At 41.1% G+C, this 12,735-nt stretch overlaps 1 protein-coding gene across 9 annotated transcripts in view; it reads right to left on the bottom strand.

Annotated features, from left to right (window-relative positions):
- PCDH15 (protocadherin related 15) overlaps positions 1–12,735 on the bottom strand; it is a 532,955-nt gene that overhangs the window by 14,399 nt on the left and 505,821 nt on the right. For all 9 annotated transcript variants that reach the window (XM_086900046.1, XM_086900037.1, XM_086900044.1 and 6 more), the window contains 2 exons: positions 7,739–7,957; positions 4,833–4,943 (listed from right to left, as the gene is read on the bottom strand). In XM_086900046.1, the coding sequence (XP_086756172.1) occupies positions 4,833–4,943; positions 7,739–7,957 (330 nt within the window). The remainder of the gene's footprint in view (positions 1–4,832; positions 4,944–7,738; positions 7,958–12,735) is intronic.

The following is a 12,735-nucleotide window of genomic DNA, read 5'->3' on the forward strand; positions in this document are numbered from 1 at the left end:
CAGGCCAGTCTTGAAGGAGAAAGAGTATCTAAAGTATCATTCCTTTTCCGTAGGAACCCAGCGGCAGCGGGGCTTTGAGGGAGACCTTCCACGTACAACGGGTTTCGGGTTGTGAGCGGGTTCTCATCGGACAAAAAAGTGATGTTACTCGAGGATTTGGGGAGGTTATTGTTCAGGGATCCATTGATATTGGATTGCTTGTGAGCCTCTATAGCACGGGAAGCAAAGCTGCTTATAACTCTCTGTCGGTCTCCTTCTTCTAAGACTGACTTTTTTCCCCTGCTTTGTTGGAAATGGTAGAGAAGAAAAAGACTTGAAAGAAAAGAAGATAATCACATGTGAGGAAACATGCATGGACATAGGTACTTATGAGAGAGAGAAAAAAAGAACTTATGACATGAATCAGAGCCATTAAATCACTTTTAGCAAACTACAACCCAACAGCAAGAGCACATCTACTGCTGGCAAGACATTTACTTTTGCATCTTCTTTAAGGGGGAAGGAAAAAAAATTAAAACAAGTTGCTGCTTGTTTTAATTTGAAGCTGCGTAGCTACTTGGTGAGTTCCAAAATTAATTCACTTCTCATTAAAAAAAACCTCTTAGATTTCAAAATTATCAGTTAATATTGTGGCCTATCCACCTAGAAACATGAAACATCACGGAAGTATCAATATGTGAATGAATTTAATCTCTTGTGCGTATGAATTTCATGTTCATCATGTTGAACCCAATGAAAAGCCCCTGTGGTTGGGTAACATCCAATTTCTACACCAAAAGTGGGAGGTCTCGCCACTTTCTGAACTGCATCTGTCACCTCCCAGTGCCTCATTAACTTCCTCCCTCAAATATTTTTCATACCACAACCTTCTGAGCAGATTTGAAAAGAAACAGAATTTAAAAATGAACACCCCCAAACTGCCTGCTAGAAAAGTGCCTTTAGAGGCGTATTTTAAATAATGCTCACTGCAGGCTGAAGTGGGATTTATTTTTTCTCAAAATTCTACGAGATTTATTTTTTCTCAAATAAAAGAGAAATTTAATTCTGTTTCAGGCAGAGATAAAGTACAGCATGAGTAGCAATCTTATCTACCTGCACAAATTAAAATACCATTTAAGACTGGTTTTAGTGACTTAGAGATGTCCAGTATTTTCACACAAGTTTTGAGTTAAAATTTCTAAGCCTTGTCTCTACCAAAATTTGAATTTTGGTAACAGAATGGGAGGAAAAAAATTGGAGTTTTCCATGATTCTGTGAATGCTGGAAAATTAAATTTTAGGCATCTTGGTCACACCATTACATGGGTTTTGGTGGTATTGTTTCACATCTCAGAAAACACAACTAAATCAATTTGGATTAATGAGAAATTAATCTCTAGTGGTTATATATTCCATAATAAAATTGGAAGGGAAATTTAAATACCTAGAAGGAGTTAATTAAGAAATCTTTGTCTTCCTCCAAGTTATTTACAATGTAAAAATCCCCTGAGGGTTGTATTTAACTACAAAACCCTTTGTTTCTTGTGTTTTCTCTTTTGATCAGGGGATCACCCAGGCAGGGAAACACCATCTTCCCAATATTCCAGGGAGGTAGGAGGACTGGAATTCCCACACAGAACCCAGGGATCATTCTCCCATTTGCAAAAAAAAAAAACAAAACCAGCAAATTCCACAAATTGAATATACTCTCCCCAAGCACTGCAGTTTGCCAGAGCTGGGTGTGCCTAAGGCTTCATCTGGGAAGAATGAATAAAAATAATTAACTTCACACTAATTAGAGAATCCCAGAATGGTTTGGATTGGAAAGGACCTTAAAGGTGACCTAGATCCAACCCCCTGCCATGGGCAGGGACACCTTCCACTATCCCAGGCTGCTCCAAGCCCCAAAGTCCAACCTGGCCTTGGGCACTTCCAGGGATCCAGGGGCAGCCAGAGCTGCTCTGGGCACCCTGTGCCAGGGCCTGCCCACCCTCCCAGGGAACAATTCCTGCCCAATATCCCATCTGACCCTGCCCCCTGGCACTGGGAAGCCATTCCCTGTGTCCTGGCACTCCATCCCTTGGAACTGCTTCTCTATTTCTTGTCAGCTCCTTATGGTCCTGGAAGGCCACAATTTGGTCACCCCAAAGCTTCTCCTCTCCAGGCTGAACAATCCCAGCTGTGCCAGCCTTTCCTCCCAGCAGAGCTGCTCCATCCCTCTGATCATCCTGGTGCCTCCCCTGGCCTCTCTCCAGCAGCTCCAGGTCCCTCCTGTGCTGGGCCCCTGAGCTATAAAGGAACTCTGATTTCTGAACAAGCCAAATTTGAGGTCAGCCAAGCACTTCATCTACTGAGGGGTGAGAGAAGCAGTGACTGAACTTGAAGGAGACCCTCCAGCAGAAGGTGCCACCACCTTTCTGCCACTGGAGCAGATTATTTCAAAAGCTCCTCAGCCTCTTCCTCACTCTACATGAGGCCTCTGAGAGCTGAGGTGACCCCACCATGTTTTTCTGTTTGTGTGGAGCTGTTTCGATCACTGAGGGCCAGAGAGTTCAGTTTCTGTGAACTCAAAGACTCTACAGGCCTTGCATGGGATTGGAATTGACAGCCAAGGAAGGTTTCAACCCAGCCATAAATCCATGAACTCCCAGCAATCCTCTGTTCATGTTCAGTGTTGGTTTGGATTTTTTTGACCCTTTGGATTTAGAAATAATGCTTTTCAAGTTCAGCAATCACCCTTCCCCTCTCTACTTCGAAGAAGAGGGATAAAGAAGCACAGAAGTATTGGAACTTCCCAGTAAATGTCTTTCCTGCTCAATGGACAAATAAAATATGAACTTCACCTTGCAAGGCTGGATGGGAATTTCTGGAAGGAAAATTAACTAATTTCTACCAGCTACAAATACTAAGACAATGAAATAAGCTTACTTACTGATGCCTAAGGATCCAAAGACAGGGAAAAATGAAAATGGTGAGACAAGGCAGATTTAAAACTAAAGAGCTTTGTTCCATTTCATTTGCTACAAACACCAAAGAAAGCAAACAAGACACTGCAAATGAAAGGTGACAGACTTAGGACAACTAAAACAGGGAAAAATATACTAAAACTCATGAAAAATGTCAATAAAAGATTTTTCCCAAGTAAGAATTTCCTAAGGTATACCTGCAGTAAAATATTTAATGGGGAAGAAAAAGTTAATTTGTAATTTTATTTACTGAAGCCTGTTATTTCCTTGCAAATCCTATGGATTTTGATTTATCTTTGAAGGATTTCTGTGTTTAATCAGTTCCTCAGCATGACGGATAAGTCTTGGTTGTATGCAAAGACATCTGAGAGAAAATATTCCAACTACAGCACCTTTTTTGGTGCAATGAAGACTATTTTTTGTCCAAATTAACATAAACCTAAGCCTCAAAGTCAATACTGCAGATCTGAGAACTGGCACCTCTTTGGGGCAGTACTAAAGCCCAAAAAACCTTTGCAGATAAAACACAGCACAACAAGGCTTTTTCTGGGTTTAGCATCACATAATTAATTTCAGCAGAAATTTGGTTTAGTGCAAAAAAAGTGAATTTTATCCAGCTGGCACCTCCCTGCATAAGGGTGCAGATGTGACTCACAAAGAGAAGTGCTCCTATTCAAAAAAACTTTATTTCACATGTTTTACTTCCTTTTCTGCCCAAGCATAACTTGACAAAGGCAAAAGGCAGAAATTCAGCTCTGAGGAGAAACTATTCCTGCTCCCAGCATTTTTTAGCCCCCTATTTACCCATAAAAGCTCAAGCCCTGGAATTATTCCGCATTCAGAGACTGCAGCCAGTTGTCCAAGAGTTAAAGCTCTGTCATGGCCCTGTAACATTTTATAAACTCCATCACAGCGGCTGGAAAATTTCAACTTTCCGGGCAAAACAAATCACAACTGAAAACAGAGCAATCCTTGTTTCCACCATCCACTCACTCCCTACCTACTCCAAATGTTATTCAAGCTGGGCTCTTCAGCACTCCTTGGTTTTCAAATATAAATAGAGATGAGGAAGTGTGGCAAAGCTTATCAACAACCTCCCCAGTATCAGACAAATAATAACTGTCTGGAGTATTTTCCTACTGAGGGTTAAATTGCTATTGGAGTCCATCAACTTCAGGTTTACAGAGGCATGAAAAGAAAGGCAGCCTTGCAAGATTATTATTTTATGAGCATGTAAGAGGTAAAAGATGCGTTTATTGAGCTACCAGTGGTTTCTGTGCTTTGACAGTTCCTTTAATTTCAATATTTAAACAGGTTTAAACTTAGAACAAAAAAAAAGCCCCAACAAACTGAGCGCTTCTTACTATAGGAAATGGGGACTTTAGGGCGGCAATTTTCAGGGAATGATCATTTCAGATGTGTGCAATGGATAAGAATGGATTTTATTGGATGTGTTTAGTCAACAACTTTGGAAAATGTGGAATGATGGCCTGGATGTGTCAAGGAATCCAATCCTGGCAGCAGTGACCTGCTGTAGGACCTTGTTCTTAGGAAAACCATCTAGTGAGACCTTTTTTCCCACTTAAAGTCTCTTATAGGTTCCCCCATGCATTACAAGAAGATTAAATTGGTTTTTTCCCACCTTCCAGACCCAGCCTGTTTCTTTTCTGGATGTTGGAGAACCCCAAGCAGCTGAGGAATGAGGAAAACCTTGTGCACAGAGACTGCATGAAACTATTTCATAGGATCCCGGAATCCTAGAATAGTTTGGATTGGGAGGGACCCTAAAACCCATCTCATTCCACCCTCTGTCATGAGCAGGGACTCCTCCCACTAACCCAGGTTGCCCAGGGCAGTGATTTTCAGGATGATCTCAAGGAATACTCACATGGTGCTGTCTCCAAGCTCCTCATAGAGGTTGTTTGCCACGGCTCCCGTTGGTTTTCCTGCTGGAAGAGCCATCTGGATCCTCGCAGTCTTGGCACACTCAGCCTGCCGCCTTTGGAAGGCCATGGGAAGAAGAAGAAACACTCATCAGGAACACCCCAAAACACGGACAAAATGTGAGGTTTTCTATGTTCTTGCTCTGTGGTTAACAAACACCCCTAGATTTTGTCTTCATCAAAGTAGTAACATGATCATTTTTTCCTGGATTTTCCAGATCCTGGTTGTTCTGATTTGGTGGAATCACATAGTTTCTCAGATTCCAGAATGATCTGTGTTGGAAAGGACATTAAAAAGCCCATACAGTGCCACGCCCTTCCAAGGGCAGGGACACCTTCCACTATCCCAGGCTGCTCCAAGCCCCAGAGTCCAGCCTGGCCTTGGGCACTTCCAGGGATCCAGGGGCAGCCACAGCTGCTCTGGGCACCCTGTGCCAGGGCCTGCCCACCCTCCCAGGGAACAATTCCTTCCCAATATCCCATCTAAACCTACTTCTTTCAGTTTGACGCCACTCCCCCTTAACCACTCACAACTCATTTTTCTTAGTGGAAAAACGCTGGGAAATTCCTGTTCAATTAATAGTTTTTCCTGAAAAATATTATTTTTTTCTTTTTTTCTTAATATGGAGTAAAATCACTGCAGAATAAATTTCTGTTCTCTGTCTAGAAAACAAAGCTACTCATGTGGGGAGCACCACCAGGGTGATGTGGGTATTAAACCCCACTGACACTGAGTAGCCATATAAATAAATCACTTTTAAACTCCTCACACCAGGAGTTCAGGAGCAAGTTGAGTACAGAAATTAAAAAACAACCAACCCCTTACATTTAATAAGTTTTGTTAACAAAATTTGTCAGTATTCCTGTGGAAGCTGGAAGAAACAAAGCTGGAAATAAATACTTACTCTTTGAATCTGTTTGGTTGCAAAAAAAGAGATAAAAAGGAAGGTTAAATAAATTCTACTTCCAACAACTGCCCATAACAGCGACTCTAACAGCAGTAATAAACTACAGGCTACTTAATTATTCCACACATCAAATTCCAGAATTAATGACTTGTTTAAAGGATCAGAACTTCCAGAGCTGAACAGCATTTGGCCGCTGTTTTTGATCCCCTGGAAACAATTCTGTAGTCAGCAGAAATACGAATTACAGCAGGGAATAAAAGCAAGACATGAAAACATGAATATTTTTCCTGGTTTTTTTTTTAAGCAGGCACATTTTTAGATGTATTTCTTTATAATGAATTATTTTTATATAACAATATAAATAATATAATTGTTATTTTATTTATAACTCCCCATTTTACCATATTTCAAAAATGTATATAAAATACTTTTTGTAATGAAGAAGCATTATTTTTTGTTATTATTTAGAAGATGCCATTCTTTTGTGATTAGTAAACAATAAATAATGTATAAGTACCTTACAAGTTTGTGCTGGATACTAGATTTCAAAGGAGTCATTTTTAGATTTATTACTAAAGAAATATTTCAGGAAAAATACTGAGATTCCTTTGGAAAAGGAGTGAAAAAGGCTGGAATGCAAAAACAAACCATAAGGCTCAGGATTTTAAATTAACTCTAAAATTCCTTTCATTTTCTTTGGCACTCTCCATAAAAACACAATTTATTCAGAATGGGCTGCTATAAATCCCACTCCAAGTCAGATTTCTAGATGGGAAAAATGGGATTTTTGGATGAAATGAATTTAAACAGATTCCTGAGAGCTCCTAAAAGAGATTGATGATGTTCAGATAATCTAACAGATGCCAAGGAAAAATGAGCCTGTTTCATTTCTTTCAGCAATCTGTAATTCAGATAACAGCCACCAACCAATTCCAAGATGAACTGGCTCATGGAAGCAGATTTTCCATAGAATTCTGAGAGAGGAAGAGCAGTTTGGGAATGACCTGCCATCTCAATGCTGCACAAGTTGGTCTAGCTCTTCCAAACTTCTTTAAAAGAAGTTCTTTAAAAGGTTTTTTCTCTTCACCCAAAATAGAGAAAAGGGGATGTGAATATAATCATTAGTTAAAGAATAAATTAGTGAATAATTTGATTTATAAATCTATGAACCGGACTATAATGTATAGGTAAATTTATGAATATAACATTTAGTTATAGAATAAATCTATGAATATATATATATATATATATATATATATATAAATAAATGAATAGGTATGGAGCCTTTAAGTCCAAATGCACTGATTTTATATATGAGTAGACCTGAAAATTTTAGTTGAGAGGAACTTGTTGCAGATGTAGATTTGAATTAATTTATCAGCCAATTACTGGAATCTTTTCAGTGTATAAGAGGCAAGAGGAAATATCAAAAAATATTTCAGATGTTGCCCTAAAATGGCAGAAAACCATCTCTGCAGGAAACATTTGCAATTAAGAAGCTCAGGAAAAAATAGTTTAGGATTTAAGAAAAAAACAACCATCCTCTAATTTGATTTTTGATTCATTGCTTGAAAAAAGCACCTTTTCCTCAATCATTTTTTTGTTTTTTTTTATTTATGGAATTCAGCTCTGAATTGTCACTTCTGTGTTTGACACCTGCATTTTGAGCACAAAATTTTGCATTTTTGGCACAAAAATCCTGCACCACGTTAGGAAGCCCCCGTGTTCATCACACCAAACATTGGGCAACCCTTGTGGTGAGTAGGGGAATAAACCCAGAAATGAATTGACATAATACAGATAATAGATACAAAATATTATAGAAATAGGAAATAATAAATAGAAATTAATATCAAGATGTTGAATAATCATCGAAGCAGCTCTGCTGTGAAATGCAGCAGCTCTACTACGACATGGAAGGGGAGGAGAAGAAGGGTACTCACTGCCGGTAGCTGACCATGACGATGAGGATGGCTGGCATGCAGCACAGGATGATGATGACAGCCAGGGCTAGCAGTGCTCCCTCTGTGTAGCCCACGGCCTGCGCCTGCTTCTTTACGTTGGCCACCACGTCTGGTGTGCGGATCTCCAGGATTCGCCCACCCTGGCCCAGGTAGGGCTGGAACTCCTTGTTGATATCCAGCAGTTTGCCATCCAGGAACCTTCAATGGGACAAAAACATCCCACTATTAGGGCCAAGTTCATGAAGAGAGTTTTAATTACAGCGGGTTAATAGCCCAGTGAAGCACCTATATTGTCTCTGTGGGTTTTGGAATGGTGGCAATTCCCTGTAATCCCGGTGCCAGGGGCAATTCCAATGTACTTAACACCAGGACACAGTTTAAACACTGAAATGAAGGGCTGAGCTGAGCTTCTCCTGATTTTCAGGGGCTCAAAGTTCTCACTGGCATCACAAAGGCCTTGCTTTGTGCTTTTCCTTCTCTGCTTTGATCCCAATAATCAACCAACCATTCCTGGACACATTCCTGAGGACCACTCTGCCCAAAAGATCACCTTGGTCTTGCCCAAGGCAGAGGTGGCGTCACCATCCCTAGAAGTGTTAAAAAACCCATGGATGTGGCACTTGGGGACATGAGGTTGTGGTGGCCTTGGCAGTGCTGGGCAATGTTGAATTTAATGACCTCAGATGTCTTTTCCACCCTTAATGGTTCTATGGTTGCTGTTACCCTAAAATCAGGCAATTTTCAGAGGATTTGCTCAGCTCCTTAGGGAAATTCTTTGGCTGGCTGGACAAAAAATACATTGTCCAAGGCTCTAACTTCTCAAGTAAAACAAAAATCCTTGGATCACTCCAGACATGAGGACTGAGTGTCTCACAAGCTGCCCAGCTCCAAAGACCAAAGTAAGAAATGTGTTTGGATGGAGGGTCCTAAAAGGTGAGAGCCATAGCAAAATTCCATATCTTTACATGTACATTGGTTCTCCTGGAGAAAGACAAGGGGAAAAAATCCTCCAGAAAATTTCAAATAAAGAACAACAAAAAACTTCTGTAAGTATTTTTGTGTATAAACTCTGAATATAGCTTTGATTTCCTTACTCTGATCATGAGACAGAAATTCCACTCCTCAAAGACCATTTCTGCAAGGGCAGTAATTTCTTCCAATTGACTTCCCCTCAGATTAATTTCCTGATAAATCTTCGTAGCATTTCTTGTCCCTGTTTTTCATTTTGGAATTCTGGGGAGAATCCATTCTGCTCTGGGTGTGTAACGGATGAACTGTATCTCAGCACAAGCAGAACAGCTCATCCTGAATCATGAATTTGGGCTGGTTTCACAATACTGAGGGCAAAGAGGCTGCTCACCCCCACCCTCACAAAGGTGTCTGGAAGAATAATTCCCATTTCTGATGCCTTTCATAAGCCATTTCCTTGGTACTTGAGGAAAAATCCCTTTTCCAAGCTAAATGATAGCATAAAGAGGACATAAACATTCTCTTGCTGCTCACTAGATGTCACTGGTGCATGTCCCTCATTCTTTGAGCTGGCAAAAGCCTTCTCAGCAGGATGGCATTAAATCCCTGGATGATTTTAACCATCTCTCCTGGTTGAAATTCCTCTGGCATTTTCCCTTTTTAACAGGTTCGTAACTCAGCCGTGAGCGTTTACTCCGTGATGGAACCTGACACGTTGTGCAGGAGCTTCACACAGTTTCTTTTTAACAGGGGACATTTTCCACTTAATTTATGCAGGAGGAATTTGTTGGATTCAACTGGTTTTTATGCTCCAATAAATCAAAGCCTCTTCCCTTTAAAAGATAGGAAAGGAGGCTGAACGTTTCAGTCTGGGAAATTATCTGAGTGCCCTCAGAGTCTTTTAGGGGTTTGTGGAAAGGCAGGGCATAGTGAAGTACAGGTACTATTCAGGCCCATTTTTGGGGTGTAATCAAACAGATTTGGAGCAAAAATCAGATGAGGAGGGGCTGAGGGAGCTGGGAAAGGGGCTCAGCCTGGAGCAAAGGAGGCTCAGGGGAACCTTCTGGCTCTGCACAACTCCCTGACAGGAGGGGACAGCCAGGGGGGGTCGGGCTCTGCTGCCAGGGAACAGGGACAGGACAAGGGGAAACGGCCTCAAGCTGTGCCAGGGGAGGCTCAGCTTGGACACCAGGAGGAATTTCTCCATGGCAAGGGAGCTCAGGCCTTGGCAGGGGCTGCCCAGGGAGCTTTGGAGTGCCCATGCCTGGAGATGTTGATAAACTGTATAGATGTGAAGACATGGTTTAGTGGTGGGCTTGGAAGTGCTGCATTAAGGGTTGGACCTGATGAGGTCAGAGGTTCTTTCCAACCTAAATTACTCTGTTTTATGAGATCCCTGATTAATAAAAACTTCAGGTAATCAATCATAACAGTCTGAAGGAAGAATACGGATCTCTAGTGTCACCCTGAAAAGCCTTCTGATTTTTTTTTTCATAGTTTTAGACACTTTCCCAGGAAAGTAACTATAAACATAGATGTGGATACATTCCTTCTAAGAAAATTCTTTTGATGGACGTTTTACATGACCAGTGTGATTGGGAAAGTGGTAACTTAATTATCCAATCCCTGGTCATTGTCGAGAATCTATAAATACCGGAGTCAAGCGAATAAAACTCTCTTTTTTCTGCCACCCAGTAAGACATGTTTGTGTGAATCATTCCATGTCCTTTAATAACACTCTAGTTGTGTATCAGTTTTACAAAGTACAGGACAGGGAAAATTCTGCATGACTTGACAGACACGTGTTTTACCCCCTGGCACTGGCTGCTACATCCACAACTTCTAAATAATGCCTTTGTTTTCCAGCAAAACATTTTCCTGGATTTATTGTGGGATTACTATTATGGATTACGAGAGCCTCATGCTTTGGTTCATGGTGACAACTGTGACTCTGTTCAGCTTGGTGACCTGCTTTGTGCACCCTCTTCTCCCAACTCCAGCTGCTTTGGGTTTGGATCCCTGACTGCTGCCTGTATCCCTGCAGTTCTCCATCTGCTATTCCACCTCATCCTCAATTCCCCTCGCATTTGACCTTCACAATTATTTTTAAACAGTGACAGGTTCACAAGAAATTCCATTAAATCAGAGCTTCCACTCTGCTTTAGAAGCAGGAACACAGCAGGTGTTCCCAAAAAACCCGTTCTGGAAAAGCCACAGGTATCTTCCAATACACAATCGTTTGGTGAGCTGTGTAAAAACCCCAGCTGGGCAGAAGTCACTAATTCTGTGCTGTTGGTCCTGGATACATCATGGAATTGTTGAACACTTGGAAAATCACCTGTGTGAATTTATCTTCCTTATTAGTAATTAAATGTTTAAAACTGGATGTTCTGTTTCTTTCAGACTTATTCACCTTTCTCCCATTATATGCAGTTTATGAAATGGTCCCTTCTCCCACTGATCCCTTTTCTGTCAGATCCAGAGCAGACTCTTGGCTGGCAGAAGGGTGGCTGGGACTCACGGCTTCCCAGTGAGGGGACAACCACTGCTAAAGTGTCCTCTGACCGTGGCAGGAGGAACCCTGAGCCATCCCCTCTGAAATCCAGCTCCCAGAAGGGACCTTTATCTTTTTAGGAGGTCAAAATCTTAGCTTTGGGTACATCCCTGGCACAAATCTTCTGAGGGTCGCCCACTTTCCAGTGAAAACTTGGGAAATCCAACTGCAAAACTGTCTCCTTACTCCAGTGAGCTGACAGTCACCCACCTCTACCCTAAAGCCAGGGAAGCATTCCCTGGGATTTTGATGATTTAAATATTTAAAAGCTTTTGAAGAGAAGAAAAAAAGCCCCTAAAAATCTGAGTGTGCAGGCACAGGGGGCATTTTAATGAAGCTGTTTCTCAGATGACTCCCCTTACCCTTCCTGTTAGAAACTCTGATTTTTAAGACATCTTAACTCTATTCTGCCCTGGGTACTTCACTGGACATCTGAACATCCTTGAGAAGACATTCCAGTATTTCCAAAGGGCACCAAAAGGAAGAGGGACATTTTTTTTCTGACCATGAAGAGAGTCTGCAAAAGGAAAAGTTTATTTTTCCTGGAATTCAAAGAGCCAACTGCCTCCTTGCTTAGATAACAGCTGATTTACATATCCTGATAGTAGTGAATTTACTGAGAGTTTTTCAAAGGGGGGAGGAAAAGGGTGTCAGAATCTTGAATAAAAGTGGGAAAACATCACAATGACTCCATTCTTGGAATAACCAATACTGGACAAGTGACCACAAACACCCAGAGCATCATTGAGACCTGAAAAGACTGAATGACCATGGGGACACCTAAAAACAAATGCCAGGAGAAGGAAGGAGGCTCTATTGCTACCCCTCTGAAAGTTGTTATTGCTATTAAATGTATTTAATATAAAAAATTTATATAAAATATTTTTTTTATATACCTAGTTCAGAAAAATTATGCTGGAAAACTGGAGTGAGTTCAGAGAAAAGTATAGGTGGTTAGAAGAATTAAAACAGCCCAGAGCAGAACATCTCAAGAATAAAAAAAATACATAGGATGATGTGAATGTAAGCCTAGACCTTGGTGAAACACAGAAATTAAAAGCACCAATGGATGCTTTAATTTTGCACCCAAAGTTATAACAAAACTGAGCCTGGAAAAATTAAAAAAAGAAGACAAAAGGCCTAATTTTTGACATGGAATTAACCTGCAATAACAACCCCCAGGTTGTAATTGATTGGATTTTCCGGCGCAGTTGCTTTGCTGACAGACATGTTCGAAGGAGAATTAATTTGAGGAGCTCCCAAACTTGCTCAGATTGATCCCAGTGATCTTTCCCAGCCTATAAAATCTGAATATCTGCAGAACTTTCCAATGCTGCAGTTCACCTACAGCTCACCAGGAGCTCAGGAAAAAGCTGGAAAATCCAGCCCCATTTCCCTGCAGCCTTTTCCTGCCAGGCTGCTGAGGATGTGCTCAGCACAGCAGAGCCAGGTG

Source organism: Cyanistes caeruleus, chromosome 8 (genome assembly GCF_971803275.1).
Source record: "Cyanistes caeruleus chromosome 8, bCyaCae1.hap1.1, whole genome shotgun sequence".
Taxonomy (NCBI): Eukaryota; Metazoa; Chordata; class Aves; order Passeriformes; family Paridae; genus Cyanistes; species Cyanistes caeruleus.